This window comes from Heterocephalus glaber, unplaced genomic scaffold, assembly GCF_053883595.1.
Source record: "Heterocephalus glaber isolate CG9 unplaced genomic scaffold, H.glaber_assembly_v1.0 deba00001610, whole genome shotgun sequence".
NCBI lineage: Eukaryota > Metazoa > Chordata > Mammalia > Rodentia > Bathyergidae > Heterocephalus > Heterocephalus glaber.
Window position 1 is genome coordinate 11,099,017 of NW_028258381.1, and position 18,152 is coordinate 11,117,168.

Below are 18,152 nucleotides of genomic sequence, written 5' to 3' on the forward strand. Positions count from 1 at the left end.
AGAAACAGTTCATTGTGGGCAGAAGGCAGCAAAAGCAAGCTGGCAACCCAACAACAAGGACAGAGCAGTCCTCCTCTGGTCCCTTATATCTTACCAGAGCTTCCCACCCTTAGGGCAGGTAGTACCCCATCCTAATCCTACCATCACATCCTTGATCCCAGCATCACTCACTCTAGATCCAGCCACCTTTGAAAAGCCCACCCATGACCACATGAGGCTTTGGGGGACATCAAGACACAGCCATGACAGAGTTCCAATTAATATTTCTTCCAGCATCTCCTAGAATGATGTGACCAGCACCCTTTGAAAGAAGACCAATATTTTGAAGTAAAGGTTAGGGTCTAATTTTGTGTGGCTGGGCTTTAAGCATCCAGTACTAAGGAGAAACATTTTTAAAGTTCTCTGTTTCCCATCTCAAGTGCTGTTTTGTCTGTCGATCTCTGTAGTTCCTGTGCCATATATTTTGTTAGATATGTAAATTTAAATGTATTTATATTACTACATCCATGAAAAAGAGAAGCCTTCCACAAAATGCATTCAAACGGTGCGAGTCCAAGGACAGAGCAGTCGGCAAGGCTCTCTGCACCCCTTGTGTCCTCAGGACTGGGTCCCCCCTGCACCCTCAGCAGCCCTTTGCCTGGTTTGTCTCAGGGCATTAGCAGGGACCAACCCTGAGCCACTTCCTGGCTCCCAAATGGACGCTGTCCTTAAGAGAAGGACGTGTTATCCAGGTAAAGGCTGCGCCGCCTCAAGGGCCTCTTGCCAGGCTTGGTCCTTGCGTATTTTTCTGGGCCTGAGGAGCAGCGATGGAAATGGGTCCTGGGTTCTGCCACCGGCTGATGAGAAGCTCTGGCTGTCACAAAGACAGATATCACTGTGGACCGGGCCGCGCTGTGCTCCCTGCACGGCACCGTGGGAGGACACGGCAGCAGCCCGGGCAAATGCGGCCTTCGGGTTGTTCTGACAGCAGCTGTCTCTCAGATGCCAACGTCCTGGGACACACAGAGCCTCCCGGACCCCTGTGCATAGGCAGCTGAGCCCTTTCCAGCCCTGGGGTGGGGGCCTTCGCAGGGCTGTCAATTTCTCTGTGGGAAACCCCCCATCTCCTCAGTGACAGCGCCCACACCACCTGCCTCTCCCGTGCTGGGGAGGAGCAGAGCAGGAGGAGCCGCACGCGCTGGAGCAGAGAGCTCAGTACTGTCACGGGGCTCCCAGAGCTGCAGTTACCTCTGTCATCGTCCTATGCTCCCAGGGAAAGAGGTGGGGCAAGATCGGACCCGAGACCCCATGCACTCCCTCACCGCCCAGAGCAGGGAGTAGCCCACCGCGTGTCCAAGGTACCCCTGGATGAGGATCCGCACCCCACGGGGCCCAAGGGCTCCTGCTCTGAGCCATGCAGGCCTGGCTGGTGTGGCACCTACCCCGGAGGTGGAGCTGGTACGGGGGGGGGGGGCAGTGCGCGCAGAAACCCCGCTCCCGCCCAGGCCACGCCCCCAGCCAGCAGCGGGGCCCTGAGGAGCGCTGACTGCTGTCCAGGGTGGCCCAGCTGTCGTGCACCCGTGTAGGACCCGCTGCCTCTCCGTGGCTACCAAGTCCAGGTGTGCTTGACCCGGAAGCAGGAAGCCCTGCCGCGCAGCAGGGCTCAGGAGACCTTGGTCGGCAGCCTGGACAGAAGCTGCCACTTCGGGGCCACACGTAACACAGCACACGCATCATGTGTAGGGTGTGATCACAACGTAGGATGAATGTTTAAATTTTAAAGGAAATGTATTACAGCCAAAGCGCATTACCATGAAGCGCTCACACCACCCCTCATGTGAGCACTGACCCGTCATCCTTGCCACTTTCTGAAGCAGCTCTGGAGCCCTGTATTGTGTCTTCGTGTGGTTGCCTCGATGTCCTGAATCAACTCAAAATGTTACAGCAGTTTCTGTCAAATAAAAGCAGGACGCCATGTCCATCCACCTCATTCACTGCATCTGGCGCTGTGCGGCTCCAGCTCTCCCAAGTCCCGCTGACTGTGGATCTCCCTGTGCCCCGCTCACGCTCACCCCACACGCAGGCACGCAGGTCTGCCGGGGCCCTGAGGACAGTGGGGTCCTGCTGCGTGTGGACTCCGCGAGTTGAACCTGAGCCGTGCCCTCCCCAGGCATTTCCAGAGGGCAGTTCATTAACTCAGGGTCAGCCCAATCCCTAAGTGCTCTCCCTGTCTCCTTGGTTTCCCCAGAAGCGAGGAAGCTGCCGGAACCACTGACGAGGACAACCTGCTCGTCACCGGACGCCTCCACAGCACCCTGGCAGAGCCCGACGGGGGCCTGGACGGTGAGTGGGACCCGGGTTGGTAGTGCAGTGTGGTGTCGCCTCAGAGCCCCGTTCTGAGCACACATCCGTGAGACACACAGGCGCTCTCCCAAGGAGCTGCCTCTGGGGGATCTGGACTTGGAGCTGGACCGGCTCCTGCTGGGCTGCCTCTCCCCTCAGCTTCCAGCAGCACCAGGGAGATGTCTAAACAGCCGCTTAGAGTGTGCTCTCAAGCCTGACGTGGAGGTGCAGGTCTGTAATCTCAGCCCTCTGGGAGGCTGAGGCAGGAGGATCAAGTTTGAGCCCAACCTTGGCAACTTGGCGACTGAGTGAGACCCTGTCTCAAAGTAAACAGGAATAAGGAATTTGGGTATGCAGCTCAGTGTGGAGGCCCTGGGTTCAAAATAATACTAATTTTGTACATTAAAAAGAATTTCACACGCATCACAGAATGCTCTAGAATGCCCAAATGTGTTAAAGAAACAGAATGCCACAAAGATAAGCAATGTCTTTTTATTTGTATTTTCTTGATTTGGATCTCATTATGTAATTCATGCTGGTCTTGGATTTTTGATCCTCCTGCCTCAGCCTCCCAGGTGTTGGCATGGTAGGTGTGCACCACCATGCCTGGCTTTGAACAACTGTCTTTATGAAGACTTGTAACTCTTTACTTGCTAGTGTGTGGCACTTCTCTCGGCGGGAAATACATAACTTCTTGTCCACAGTAAATCCATTTATAACAGCACCCCCCCAGGAACATAAGTCTCTTGATTTGGGGGAGATGATACTGTAAAGCCAAAGCAAATGCAAAAAGTTTCAGTAAACAAGTGGGAAGTGTTTCCGACGAAGGAGCTGTGCGCTAGTCTCCAAGAGGCACCTTGCACATAAACTAGAAGTGGGCTGCTGGCCAAGCCCTGGAACTGCAGCCGTCCACACACGGGCCTCACGCTGAGTGATGAACGGTGAGGCTTAGGCCCCAGGGACACGCAGACCACGACTGTCCTGACATATGAGCAACGTGAGTTACGACTGGAATTTTAGTTTTAACTTACAAAGAAAGTCTTGAGTTACGACCCGGATACTGGCCGCTTGTGCTTCCAGATGGTCTCGGCTACAGATCTAACCCTTAGAGAGCTCTGGAGGGAACATCACAGCCAGCGTCCTGTCCCTGCGGGGCGGGAAACCCTGGCCGTTGTCTCTAGGACACTGGGATCCGCCTGTGCACAGGAGAGAGACTCAGGGCTGTGTAAGGAGCCTGGGCCTCAGCTGACCAACCTGAGTTACAACCGGCCCTCGGAACCGATCCAGTTCCTAAGTCGAGGGTCCACTGTCCCCAATCACCCTTTCCAGGCTCAGGAAGCCGCCAGCAGTCGCGGGACTCGCTGTCCCCGGGTGGCCGCTGTGCCCTGCGTGACCCGCGCTGTCCTTGCAGGGATGGAGGGTAGCCCCGGCGCGGACGGCAGCGCGGCGACCCAGGGCAGGAGCGGCGCGTGGAGCCCCAGCGCGCAGGGCTGGGCCGCGGGCGCGGACGCGGTCCCGGTGACGTTCATCGGGGAGGTCTCGGAGGAGCCGGGCCCGGAGGACTGCGGGCTGTGGCCCGACCAGAGCAACGGCGCGGGCCCTTCGGACGCGGGCCCTGGAGCGGCTCAGCGGGGCGCGGGGGCCCCCGGCTGGAGGGAGCCGGGCCGCCGAGCTCCCGCCCCGCGCGCCGTCCCGGGACCCCCGTCGTGGTGTCGGCGCGGGCAGCCGGCGGCCGGGCGCTGCTGGCGGGAGCCGGGCCTCACCACCTACACGATCGTCCCGTCCCATGCGGAGCGGCGCCCTTACGCCCGCGGCGCTTCCCCGCCCGCCGGCGCCCTGCGGATCGACGAGCTGGGCAACCTGGTGGGGGTGCCCGGGGCCCGGGCGGCCGCGCCCGCCGCACCCGGGGTGGACTCCGAGGAGCAGCAGCCCGGGAAGGTGAGGGAGTTCTGGAGGCGCGGCCCGGGCGCGGGCTCCGCCCAGCAGGCCCCGAGCCCCAGCCCGGCAGCCAGGGCGCCCCCCAGCCCCGCCTCGGCGCCCGCGCAGCCCCCGCCCTCGGCTGCCTTGGCCCGGGCGCCACCGCTGCGGCCCCAGCGCAGGACGTCCAGCCAGCACGTGGCCGCGGCCATCGCCCGGCGCATCGGAGCCGGGCCCGCGGGGCAGCGCGACGACAAGGCCAGGGGCCCGCCCGGGTCCCCGCAGCCGAATGGCGGCCCCCGTCTCAGCAGCGCCGTGCCGGGCAGGGCGTCCAGGGAGGAGCCTGCAACCTTGAGGCGGGGCTGCGGCCCCCAGGAGGAGCCCTGTACCCTCGACCTCGGGACCAGCACGGTACCCAGGGCCCCACACTCCCCGGACCCGGCCCACGCGCCCGTGCCCCACAGGCTCCCGGCCACTGGCTCTGCCCAGGCCCCCACACGCGAGCCTCCGAGCTGTCCCCGGGTGCCTGGCGCCCTGGAAGCCGAGGCCCAGCCCTGCCCGGCCCCAGCTGCGAGGCACGCGGACTGCTCCTTGCCAACCGGCATCTTCGGGCCGAAGAAGAAGTTCAGACCGGTAGCCCAGAAGCCTGTCCGGAAGGACACGTGCCTGCACAGCGCGCTGATGGACGCCATCCACGCGGCCGGCGGGAAGGACAAGCTCCGAAAGGTGAGCAGCTGGGGACAGGCAGAGGGCATGGGCCCAGCATATGTGTGGGGTGAACACCCAGGTCTGCCCTGTCCCTCGCCTCCACTCCAAGGCCGGGGTTGGGGGTTGTGGCTTGTTTGGCCCTGGTGCCCTGTGGGAAAGGAGGAAATGTCCTGTTGGGATGAATGTCCCTATCCAAGACCGGGGATGCACAGGCCGGAGTGGTGCGGGCAGAGGTGCACTAGTCAGCTCTCTGCTACTGTAACAGTGCCCGAGCTGGCCAGCTTCAAAGAAGAAAGGGCCACTGCTCCACAGCTTGCAGGATTCAGGCCGTTCCCTCCAGCCCGAGGGCCAGGCGAGGCAACACACGGTGGGAGGAGTCATGGACAAGCACAGTGCCCCCCACACATGGTCAGGGAGTCCCCACACATGGTCAGACAGCTCTACTGTCCTGGTCACTGCCCATGACCTCTGACCTCCAGCATGGCCCTGCCTCCCAAAGTCCCACCCACCCAGCGAGCCAACCGAGGACCAAGCTTTCAGCTCAGGTCTTGGGGACATTTGAGCCCCAGAGGTCAGCACACTGCAGATAGGAAGTGGGAGCCAGAGAACCCAGCTTCCCCACACTGTCCCAGGTACACACGGACCCATCACGGAGCCTGCACCCACCTGAGCCCACACGGTGGGGGTGACGCGGCCTGGGCAGGGTCAGGAGAGGCGGGGACCGGAGGTGTCACTCCATGGTGCCCTCCGTGAGCCTGTGACTGCAGGGTGAGGACAGCGTCCCCAGTGACAGGGCTCCCAGCTCTGTCCACATGGTCCTGAGGCTTGCGGCGCTGCAGTGGGGTCTGCCACTGAGCAGTGACGCTCCCAGCCCACGTGCTGGCGTCAGACACAGCAGCGCTGTCACCGCTGTGTGGAAACTGAGGTGCACGTGCCGATGCCACATGGCCTGGCCCAAAGTCACCTGGCAAAGACAGGGACCAGGCCAGGGACTCTGACCTGGCAGGCAGACAATCTCTGGTTCTTACTCACCTGCTAGTCCCTCGCTGTCCAGTTAGACCTCGGGGAGCCCAGGAAGGAGAAAAGCATGAGCAGGCAACAGTGAGGTCACGCCTGTCATCCCAGCACTCTGGGAGGCCAAGGCAGGAGGGTCACAAATTGGAGCCCAGTCTGGGCAACATAGTGACTTAGTGCGACTCTGTCTCACAGTAAAAAATTCCACAAGGGCTGGGGATAGAGCTCAGTGCAAAGGCTCTGGGGGCAATCCTGCTAGTACAGAAAGGAAGAAAAAGAAGAGGAGGAGGAGGAGGAGGAGGAGGAGGGAAGAGACAAAGAAAAGGAAAGGAAGGAAACACATTCTGGACTCCTGACGAAGCACGCTATCCTGAGGTGGCTCCCTTTGGGTGAAATCATCTCAGACCCAACTTCATAAAAAGCCAGCAGCGCCTGTGGTTTATTGGCGGCTGCACCAACAGGAGAAGCAGGGTTGCGGAGGGCGGGAGTGGGTTTGGAGCTGGGTGTGGAGCACACGCCCGGGACCCCTGTGGGGTCTTGGCCGTAAGTGCACCCATTGCCTTTCCAGACAGCAGAGCCCCCCGAGGAGCGTGGGCCCCGGACGCTGTCCTACACAGAGGCAGACAGTGAGCGCTCAGCCCTGCTGGCGGCCATCCGGGGGCACAGTGGCACCCGCAGCCTGCGCAAGGTAGGGGGCTCAGGGCACAGGGCTGGGCACCACCCACCTCCCCCACAGCCCACAGATGCTGTCACTCTGGGGAGCAGAGCAGGCACCGGCCTGCCGCAGGTGAGCAGAGCACTGCTTCTGCACCAGGCCGGGCAGGCAGGACCTGGGCTCAGGACGGCACCGTGTCCTGGGGTTTCAGGTGGGGTCAGAGGGACAAGGCGATTTGCATGTCACTCGTGCAGCACTGGGCATCTCCTGTGTCCAGAACTCAGCCAGATGCTTCTGCTCTCGCGGGCCGAGGGAAGTGGGGTCCAAGGTGCGGCCTGGCCCTGTGCCTGGGACAGGGCCGCTCAGGCCAGGTGTCTGAGCCACAACTCCCTGGGCCCACACAGAGGGGCTGGAGGCCAGGGCAAGACAGTCGCTGGGAGCTGTGCCCTTGGGAGCACCTCTGGGGATGCTCGCCATTGGGTCCACCCTGTGCTGACGGCACTGCCCAGGTGGTTGGTAGAGAGGCGGATCCTGCACCAAGCCTGAGGTCAGGGCCAGCAGGGTGGGTCCAGCAAGGCCCTTCCTGGCCCCCAGGTGGCGCCCTCCCATCCTCCCCTGTGGGGCCCGCAAAAGCCCCTCGGGTCTCTCCGGTGCCAACCCATGGAGCCTGCTGTCCTCACCTGGTCACCTTCCTGTGGCCTGGCATGCAGACGGGATTCCAAGGTGGCAGGGCCAAGGCAGTGGCGGTCACTGCGTGTCTTGTTGCCAGGTGTCCTCTTCGGCCTCCGCAGAGCTCTGGGGCTGCTGGGCTGCAGTGCCTCCTGAGGCCCCTGGGCCCCTGCCGATGCCCCAGGCTCCCCCTGCACCCATGACGGCCCCCAGGACCAGCTCAGGGCCCCTCGGCGACGCGGTGGATGCACGGCAGGCCCTGCTGGATGCCATCCGCTCTGGCTCTGGCGCCGCGAGGCTGAAGAAGGTGAGTGGGGGTCAGTGCTGTGGGCAGGATGGGCAGGGAGCGACCACGAGGCCTGCTCCGGGGACGGCACCCGGGCTGCAGCTGGGGCTGCCCAGGAGCAGGGGCTGGGGCACTGGGGCCTCCTGTGCCCTCCCTTCCGCCTTCCCTTTTCCTCCTTCCACGCCTCTTCCTGCAGCACAATGCTTGGCTGTCCCAGGCCGGGCCCCTGTGTCCTGCTCTCCCTGCCCACTCCCTAAGATGCTCCTCGCATTCCCTTCCTGGCCCGGTGGAGGGCGTGGCCCTGCCATGAGAGCCACAGGTGTAAGGGCCAGTCGGACAGCCTGTGCCCAACTGTGAGCGATTCCTTCCCAGGCCTCTGTGCTGCCCACGCCTCCAGCTGGGGGAAGCACCCTCTCTGGGGGGGCCAGTGTCGCCCTCCTGGGCCACGCTGGCTCCCGAGTGTCCTTCCCTGGAAATGGTCGGCACCAGAGTGCCTCTGCGTTTGTGCAGAGAGCGTGGCTCAGGGCCAGGCTGTGCGGTATTGGTCACCACAGACAGGACTCAGTGCAGAAGGTGCTGGTCACTTGGCCCAGGCTGTACGCCCTACAGGGAGGAGGTGGTGACTTGCATGGTGCTGCTCCTGCCACTACAGAGGAGCAGAGGCGGGTGGGTGGGACCCGCACGGCCGGCAGTCCCGGCTCTGAGCCCTGCAGCAGCGCACACGGGTGACCTGGGGGCATCAGTGACTCCCAGGCTCACCCAGAGCTCCCCAGCTGTAAGCAGGGACCCAGACATCCCGTGCAGGGCTCGAGCTGGCTGCAGGGACAGGTCCCCGCCCGGGGTGCGGGAAAGCACCCCCCTCGAGGGGCAGCCAAGCCCAGTGCTCTCCGGGAAGAGCAGCAGCTAACACGCTGTGGGGCCGCCTGGCTCCTTCCCTTGCTGCTCTCCCACTTCTACGGAATTGTGCACAGACAAGGGGGAGGGAAAGTGAGGAAACTGGAGGAATGGCTAGAAAGGGGTCATAAAACAGCCCGCGTGCTGGCCAGGTGGCCCATCTGCACGCTGGGTGGCTGAGACAGGAGGACTGCACGTTCCAGCCCAGGCTGAGCAACTCAGCAGTTTAGTGAGACCCTGTCTTCAAATAAAAATAAAAGGGCTAGGGATGGAGCTCAATGCAGAGGCCCTGGGTTCAATCCCCAGTGCTGAAAAAAACATTACATCTATCTACACTGAACCCTCCCTGCATGCTCTGTCGCAGCCCAGGGAGCAAGGTGGACGCTGTGCCCTGCGCTGCTCACTACCCGGACGAGGGCCGATGGCCAGGACCTCTCTGGGCCCACGCCCCACGGCTGCCAATTTCCCACACAGCACAACTGGGGCGCAGCCGGGTGTCCGTCCCTTGGCCCTGACCTTGGCTGCAAGGTGGGGAGACCGCCAGGCTGTGGGGAGCCCCAGCAAGGACAGAACAACAGACCCCTCCAGCCTGGAGAAGCGGAGTCCGGACGGGAGCTGGGTCTGTGTGGGACGCAGCCTGACACTGATGCAGTCGCTCCACGTGAGCCCCGTGCACCCTCCGCTGTCTCAGCTCTGATTGGAGCGGTTTCCAGCTGCAGGGGTCAGCTGGGCTTTGCTGACTTTTTCAATTTTAAATTCATTGATTGGCTGGAGTCCCAGGGATCAAACCCAGGGTTTTCACACTGAGCTCATTCCCAGCCCTTTTCACTTTTTATTCAGAGACAGGGGCTTGCTAAGTTGCTAAGCTGCCCAGGCTGGGCTCAGCCGGACGATCCTCCTGCCTCAGCCTCCCAGCATGCTGGGATGAGGGGCGGGCACAATGGCCGGCTCCAGGCTGACTCTTGTGTAGGACCGTTTTCCGTGGCCGTTCTCCCCAGTCACCTTTCTAGTCTGCAAGGGGAACCAGGGAGCTGCCTTGGGGCCACAGATACAGAGCCACCCTGGAGCCTCACAGACGCACCCCCACGCTTCTGGCACCCCACCCCTGCACACCCCGGGAACCCCCAGTCCCAAGCCTCCTGGCTGGCTCAGTCTCCCTGTGCAGCGTCCCATTCTTCCTTCCACCCGCACACCGGCCCGAGGAACCACTGCCCCCAGTGGACCTCTCCCCCAGGTCCCGTCACCTCGCTCATCCCTCCTCTTCTCCCTCGCCTCCCCTGGGCAGGCCAGGAAACAACACAGGACTCTGGGAGCTTTCCCAGCTTCCTCCGCGTGTGTCTATGGCAAAGCCTGACCTTGTACCCTTTTCTTTCTGTCCAAGCCGGAGGTCACCATAGCCCAAGTGAGGCCTGGGCACTGCGCCCCACCCTGCCCCTCTGCACAGGCAGGGCCCGGACAGCAGGGTCCCGCCCAGCGTGGACAGCAGTCACGGAGGCAGTGGGCACCGGGCATCAGCGTGGCCTTGTGCCCGGTGTTGCTGGCCGTCTTCCGGGCCGTCCTTCCTTTCCTCTGAAGCATTTCATTTCTCAGTCCACGTCTGCGTGCGTAGCGACTGTGGCCCTGGTGTGGAGCCAGTGCACACAGCATGCTTTGTCCATCTCCCCGACAGAAGGCAGATGGGTTCTCAGGTCCCCTTCACCTCCAGGCCTTGTGTGGCTTAGGAGAACTCAGGCGAGGACGGAAACCCTGCTAGTGGTTTTCAACTCTTACTCATGTACACCCATGTCCACAGCCCGCCGTGATGGTCGCCACTCTGGGGCGCTGCTGCATGGACACACACCAACCCTTTCACCGCCCTTTCTCCTCCCTCCCTGCTCCATCTCTGGTTCCTTTCCCACATCCAAAAGATCTGTCTCCCTACTTGCTATTATCTGTCTTTTATTTTGCTTTTTATTTATAATTTGGGTTTCTCCTATAAGAGAAGCCATGGAATATTCAAGCTTGTGCATCTGAGTTACTTCACTTAACATTATGGTCTCAAGGTGCATCCATTTTCCTACACAACAGTTTATCCTTCTTTATAGCTGAGTAATACTCCATTGTGGGTAAATATTGCATTTTCTTTATCCATTCCTCTGCTGAAGGACATGTCAGCCCCTCCCAAGATTGAGCTGCTATAAGCATGGGTGAGCATAGATCACTGTAAAGTGATGAATTTAGCTCTCTTGGGAAGATACCTACAAGGGGAGTAGCTGGGTGGACTAGAATTCTTTCTGGGCCCACTTTCCTTCCTGTTCTTCTGCAGTTCCCTTTCTTATGCCAAGTTTCAGGGACCCTACTTGCCCCTTCTAAGAATTTTCTTCCTTCACCGAGAACTCTTCCAGTTCAGGTTCCTGTGGGATCAGCTGTGCCCAGGTCAGGGCGGGACAGGCCGACACAGCTGGCTGGGCCAGACCTGGGAGGGCGGAGGGTGCGCGCTCCTCCCTCTACCATCCTGTGTGTGCTGCCCTGTCTCCTGAGCCCTGAGCGGTGGTGAGGCGGCAGCCCGGAGATGCCCGGGTGCCTCACAGCCTGCAGCCGGCCTGGCCACCTCCACTGTGTCCCAAGGCCGGGTCTGGTGAGTGCTGCAGCCTATGTGTCCTGCTGGCCAGCCCTGCCTGTGCCTCTGGGAGTGGGGAGGAAGCTGAGCCCAGGGGAGAGCGGGGTCCAGAGCCCTGCACTTGCTCCTTCCGTGTGGGGGACGCAATGACCACCATGGCGTCCAGCAGACACACGGGGACACTGCAGCAGGGGTCTGCACACCAGACCCACCCAGTGCGTGAGGACTTGGTTACAAGCGGTCTTGAGGGGATGTGCTTCCCCTGAGGTGTGTATTTCTCTCTGTGAACACTGACCTGACAAGCAACTATAAAAATGAAACTCCAGTGATGCGCGCAGGGAGGTGTTCAGGAGCGGTGTGTGTCCGCTGGTGTCTGGCACGCACCTCAAATGCATAAAATTCCATGTGGGTGGGCAGAGGACGGGAGGGGACAGGCAGGAGATCCAACAAATGCAGGGAGAAGCTGTCACAGTCCTGGGGAGACGCCAGGTGTTTTCTGTGCATTATTCCAACTTTCACTGTCTGAGAAATTTTTCACAACAGAATGATAGAAACAGTTTTATGCAACAACAACAAAATGGGGCTTATCGCAAAAGTCAGAGGACGAGACAGCTGTGGACGGGGCTTCCCACCACAGCTATACTGATGAAAGTTCCTTTCCAGCCCTGAAGGCATAAAAATATCTGTAGGAAGACAAAGCACCCAGCACCCCAAGGTACGACTGACCATGCCTGGCATCCAACTGAAAATTGCTAGGCAAGCAGGGGGTGGGGCACCATGAGAGGCAGAGGTTGGAATGGGTCAGAGCTGCTCTGAAAGGTCTTGGGTGCCGGAACTGGTGTAACTGGTCAAACAGTCACCGTAACTGTGTTTAAAGTTGCAAGAAACAAAAGTGTTCTGTGGTTACAACAAGGTGTAACTAGAAATTAATACCAAGCTGACCTCAGGAAAAACCCCAAATACTGGGACAACACACTTCCCAACAACCCACAGAATCAAAGGGAAATTAAAGTGCTTTGAAGTGAAGGTTAACTTAATGTAAAATACGCACTCCACAAAAGCAGTCCTTCAAGGAGAATTTTGAACTACTGTGTTATTCCAGAGAGACAGACCCCCCCTTCCACCTGCAGAAACTAGAGAAAGAAGAGCAAAACTAAAACCTAAAGTAAGCTGAAAAGAAGAACTAGTAAAGGTCAGAGCAGAAAGCAATGAAATAGAAAGAGGAAAATGGTAAAGAAAAATCAATTAAACCAACAAGCTGCTCTATAACAAAACCGATAAAATCCATAAGCCTGCAGACAAATACAGCAGGGAAAGAGAAAGGACAGCTTGCCTTGTGGAGGCAGCAACCTGATGGTATCGCCACAGGTGCCACCACCGGTAAGAGGGGTGTCGTGAGTGGCTTTATGCAGCAGACAGGTAATTTTGTTCTGTTTCTCTTTGGAAAACACAAACTTTTATTTAATGCTATAGAACAGGTAGCAAATTGAATTATTAAGGAGCCAGGCGAAGCGCCATCCGTGCCCCAGTATTTCTGATCATTTTCAGGCTGTGTGCCTCTGCTGATATTTACAAAATGAAACGGAAGGCTGAACCAGAAACTAGGGAAAGAGTTTCTCTACAGGGTAGAAGAAATAGGTATGGGACTCTTGAAAATGACTTGTACATTTTAAAAAATTAAATAGATGGGGGAAGCAGACTTGCAGTTGAATACAAAAGAAGCAAATGAGCCTGACTGCATCTATCACGCTGACAAGCTATCTTAAACCATAAAGTGCAAGCTATGAAAACTACAGAAGTTGACAGTCCACTCAAGAGGAAATACATGGCTGGTTGTCGTAGCACATACTTGTGACCCTAGCACTGTGGGAGGCTGAGGCAGGAGGATCCCAACTTCAAGTGCATCCTAGGCAACTTGGCAAAACCCTGTCTCAGAATCAAAGGGCTGGGAATGGAGCTCACTGCAAGGCCCCGGGTTCAACACCCAGTCTCTCCCCTCCCCTGCCCTCCTGTCTCTTCTAGGCCCAGGTGGCTTCTGCAGTGAGTTCCACAAACATGTAACCGACATTCATTCCAAAACTTGACAAGGACAGAGGACTTCTCAGCTCATTCTATGGGGCCGACATCCCTGGTTCCAAACTCAGACAAAGATACTGCAAGAAAGAAAACAGTATATAAAGAGTCTAACCTGTGATGACCAGAAGGGCTCATCCTAAGAATGCAAGGTTGAGCTAACTCTAAAACAGCTCACTCGTCACAATTAACAAACTAAACAATAAAAACTCATGATCATGTCAATAGTCACATTAAAGGCATTTAGAACTCTCCAAGAACTCTCTGTAACGTTCTCAAACTGGATTACCATTACAAGGAAGGAAGGAAGGACTTATGTTTACATGCAATGGCATTTTATTTCTATTTATGTGTAGTTTTCCACATCAGTTATACAGTTAAAAACAGTAAATGTAGGTTTTCTTTGAGGATCTAGAGATCGAACCCAGGGGTGCTCTACCATTGAGCTGCATCCTCAGCCCTTTTTGACTTTTTGAGACAGAGGGTCTCGCTGAGTTACCCAGGCTGAGTTGGGACTCGGGATGCTCCTGCCTCAGCCTCCCTCAGTGCTGGGGTCACAGGCCGCAACAGCACTACCCACTGCAGACTCTGAGGGTCGCCCTGTCCCTGAGCCCCCTTCCTCCTCCAGCCCTCTGCCAGTAGCTGGCACTGCTCCTGTGGGTTTCCTGAAGGCTGCAGTCAGGTGGTAAACTGAGTCTGGGCAGACAGACTTCCCTGCCCCTGGGCCTCTGCTCTGTGGTGAATTTCTGAGCTGGTTCTGGAGCAGAGAGAAAGCCCTGGCACGGAGGCGATGGGAGCCTCCCTCCTGAGAGGCCAGGCGTTGGGAGGGACTCTGCCCTGCCTCAGGGCATTTCTGCCCTCTGGTGCCCGCTGGAGCGAGCTGCCCCCTGCTTTCTCTGCCCTCCTCTCTGGGCAGTGTTCCTGCTGCCCTCTTCATGTGGCCCTGGACTCCGTCCGTCTGCTTCTCCTTTCCCTTGGTCCCCTGGGCTCCCCAGCCTGCTGCTCACTTCCCACAGGCAGGACCTGTGGTTCTTCCACCCGTTCACACCCAGCACTTACTGCTCACTGGGACCGTGTGTGCTAGGGTGGAACTCGTCTGGCCACCCAGGGCCCCTTTCCACAGGGACAGGGAGGCTGGGCCCCCACCCCACAGGCCAGAGGTATTAGTCAGCTTTCCTATCTCCAGGACAGAACGCCCAAGCCCACACCTTAGAGGAGATGTGTGTTTGGGCTCACAGTTTGAGAGGGTTTGGTTCATAGCTGGCTGATTCCAAGGCAGAAACTGTGGTGCAAGGGCCTGGTGGAGGAGAGATGCTCACTGCATGGCAACCAGGAAGTGGGGAGAGGAGGAGGAGGAGCTGGAGACAGGAGCACACCCTCCCAAGTCACCCCAGGGACCCCTGAAGCCAGGCCCCCCTCCTACAGTGCACTCAGCCCTGAATTCATCCATGATGAGCCACTGATGCACACAGCCCCATGATCCGTCACCTGCACACACAGGAGGCGCCGGGGGCATCCTGGATGGGGCAGCAGTGGTGCTGGGCGTGCACAGGGCCTGACCATGCCCACTCTTCCTGCTGTACTGCAGGAACTGGCTCGGCAGCTGGCCTCTGCCCAGTGCCCTCTACACTGGACTGGCAGGCAGAGCTCCTGGTCGCACCAGCCTGCGTAACTGTGTCCATCTCGGTTGTAGGTGCCCTTGCTTGTGTGAGCCACCAAGAGAGGTTGGACCATGGCAGAAACCCACCGAGGATCCCAGGACCATCACCCCAGGCCCCACACGGCGAGGAGCAAGCCTTGGGCCACTCTGCCCATGGCCCAGTGTGCGGTGGACTCACAGAGGCCCTGCGGCCTTGCTTGGCCACTGTGCCGAGAAAATAAACGTGCTCTGCCTCTGAAACGTGAAGTTGCCAATGAACAGCCCGGCTGGCGGTGACAGGAGTCCCATGGGAGCCCACAGTGGTCCTGATCCCATTTCTGGGCCCAGCGAGTGGCCTCATGCCGTAGGTGTACTTGGACCACACAGAGACAGTTGGAATCATTTACTTGCTGACAATACGGGCTCGAGGGGCAAAACCAGAAACCAGCGGAAACAGGCAGGGTCCCGGCTCCCTGCTGCACTGGGCACTAAGAAGGCGGGAGCTTTTCCAGAGCCAGCCTCTGCGGAGCTGTGACACTGTTGGCTTCCAAGTCCTCACAGGTTCTCAGACCCTGGTCCAGCCCCGAGAGGCCCACTGGGTCGCGGGGACGGCGGGCATCCCGGGTCCTCCGAGGTAACACGGGCTCTGGAGGCCAGGCCTGGCAGGTGTCCCGCAGCTGTGAGGTCCAGAAGTCTAACCCTGACCCAGCTGGGTATCTGCTGTCCCTGCCATCCGTCCATGGGTCAGACTGACGCTGTGCTTGGTCAGTCACCACTGGGCTCCCAGCTCCGTGCACTCCCCAGCTACGAGGCCCCAGCCCCGGATTTAAAAGGAGGCTGAACCAGCATGGCAGATTTCCACGTGTCTCTCCAAACTCGCCCTGTGCAGCAAAACCACACCAGTCAGAAACCAAAAGGACCTCGTAAAGTAAAATCTCTGTCAGCGAAAAAGTGCATCATGGCAAGGCTTCGCCGCTGTCTCTGACCCGGGCCCGGTGGGTGGGTGCTGCTAAACCTGCCGGCTGTGGAGGAGCTGCGGCCTGCCGCTCTCGCCCACAGCTGTCACTGTTTCTTTCAGTGCCACAAATAAACAAAGATGGAATCATCGCCGGTGTGTGGGTGTCATGGGATGCAGTTGGGTGCACCCCCTGCAGGATGGGAGGAGCGCTTGTTTTTACTCAAGCAGCACTCTGGGAGGCTGAGGCAGGACAATTGCAAGTTCAAGCCCAGCCTAGACAACTTAGCAAGAGCCTCTGTAACATGACAAAAAGGGCTAGGATGTCACTCAGTGTGAAGGCCTGGGCTTAGTCCCCAGGAGAGAAAACAATAAGAGAGGCCCAGGACCTTGGACACAGCCACCTTAGCTAGCACAGGGTGTCTTCCTGCGGCGAGGAGAGTCCACCGTGTGGACCCGGGGCTCAGGAGGCCTGCGAGCCGCTGGGTCCTCGGGAGGCCACACCAGTCTCCCTCCCAGTCCCAGGCTGGCCAGGGCTCATGGGCGCCCCCAGGCAGCAGCCTCTGCCCCAGCCCCAGCGCCCATTCAGCCTCCTCAGGATTACTTGTTATTCATTCACTCATGCGATAGAACCCAGGGCCTTCACACGGGGCCACATCCCCAGCCCTGTTTTAAAATTTTGAGACAGAGTGTTGCCAAGCAACCCAGGCTAGGGTGGGACTCGAGATCCTCCTACTTCAGCCTCCCAGAGAGCTGGGATCACAGGTGAGCCCCACCGTGCCAGCTTCGCAGGGCCTGTTCCTGTGACTCAGGCTACCTGCACATGCAGGCTGAGAGGACCTGACCCTTTCGGAAGGACCCACCCAGGGAAGGAAGAATCCCTGCCCAAGCACAAGGCAAGAGTGTGAGGCTGCAGCCTTGCTGGGTTCCCACTTCATTTAGCTGCGGCCTCGAAAAGCTGCTGCTGCTACTCGACTTCATAACCCTCATTCCCCACCCTCCAGAAGTGCTGACCTTCGTGTATTTCCCCAAACACACTGTGAATTCACCCTTCCATGTCTTGTATAGAACTCCTATTCATCCCACAGAGCTCAGCGGCCTCCATACCCACCCACTGCACTGTGGAAAGGAACACCTCCCATTGCTGTGGTCGCTTCTCATTGGAACCCACTGAGTTTAGTAAGTGGGAGCCCCACAGCTGTGTGCTATTTGTAGGGGAGCTTCCTGGCTGGGGACACAGGCGAATGGCACAGGCCAGTGTGGAATGGAGTCGAATTCTGCCGAGGCAGCTCCACATCCAGGGAGGACTCCGAGCAGCAGGCACCCACCCAGTGGCTGGGCAGGCAGAGGGATGCTGCCATTTCCCGCTCCAAGACAGGCAGGGGCACAGGTGGTACGGGACGCCTCAGCCTCAGCCTGCACTGTGATGCTCTCCGCTGCCGGGGCCCAGGGCCTGGCAGTGGATGCCAGGAGGACCAGGGCAGGCGCCAAGGGACTGACCATGCCATAGGAGAGGGCCTGGCTGGAGGGCTCCTGGGGTGACCCGGGAGGCTGCACTCCTGTCCCGGCTCCTCCATTCCCTCTGCTTCTGGCCACCGTGAGGCGAGCAGCTCTGCTCCGCCAGGCCCTTCCTGCCTTGGAGCAGTTGCCCAGAGATTACAGCTGGAAGCCATTACCCACCTCTCCTCCTGCTGTGGGTGTCAGGTGTTCTAATCCGGGCACAGGAAAGTGACTATGCAGAGCCACAGGATGAGCCCCAGGCATGACTGCCCAGGAGCAGAGCGAGTCAGGGGGGAGGGAGGATCAGCAGGGCAGGGGGAAAAGGGCTTCCAGGTCAACTCCAAGCCTGGAAGGTTCTAGGGCTGACCGTGGGCCCGAGGGCTGCAAGAGGAGCAAGAATCACAAACTGAGAAGTCACGAGGTCCCCATGGCCCCTGCAAGAGTGACATAATGGACACGGTCATTTAGTACACGGCGCCAAAGTTCATTGCTCTTATTACAACGTGGTGACAATGATAGAGCTTTTCTACCAGGCCTGGTGGCACATGCCAGTAATCCCAACCCTCAGGGAGGCTGAGGCAGGAAGATGACAAGTTTGACCCCAGCCTGGGCAACTTAGCAAGGCCCAGTTTCAAAAGAAAAATAAGAAGGGGTGGGAATGTAGCTCAGCGCAAGGGTCCTGGGTTCAGTCCCCAGTGCTGCCAGCACAAACAACAAAACAGAGAGGGACAGAGAGAGAGAGAGGGAGAGGGAGAGAGCTTTCCCTAGTTCCAGTGGCCACTGCGTTGTACCCTGGAGATCTAAGTCACCTCTTCCAGGCGGGAACCAGGAGCATTGGGGACGCCCACCCACCTCGTCCTCACCACCAGTCCCTCACCCAGTGCTGCTGTTTGCTTCACAACAGCCAAGAATGACTTTGTT

The 18,152-nt window shown here is 59.0% G+C and overlaps 1 protein-coding gene across 12 annotated transcripts in view; it reads left to right on the top strand.

The window, feature by feature from the left end:
• Cobl (cordon-bleu WH2 repeat protein) overlaps window positions 1-15,883 on the top strand; it is a 163,182-nt gene extending 147,299 nt beyond the window's left edge. For 9 of the 12 annotated variants that reach the window (XR_015445416.1, XR_015445414.1, XR_015445412.1 and 6 more), the window contains 6 exons: window positions 2,228-2,322; window positions 3,734-4,965; window positions 6,530-6,649; window positions 7,386-7,592; window positions 8,830-11,779; window positions 14,831-15,883. Coding sequence is in view for 3 of the 12 variants with exons in the window: in XM_087196039.1 (XP_087052165.1) it covers window positions 2,228-2,322; window positions 3,734-4,965; window positions 6,530-6,649; window positions 7,386-7,592; window positions 14,831-14,848 (1,672 nt within the window). In the remaining 9 variants the exon portion in view is untranslated. The remainder of the gene's footprint in view (window positions 1-2,227; window positions 2,323-3,733; window positions 4,966-6,529; window positions 6,650-7,385; window positions 7,593-8,829; window positions 11,780-14,830) is intronic. The other 3 variants (XM_087196039.1, XM_087196040.1, XM_087196041.1) reach the window with 1 other exon arrangement.
• The last annotated feature ends 2,269 nt before the right edge of the window (window positions 15,884-18,152 follow it).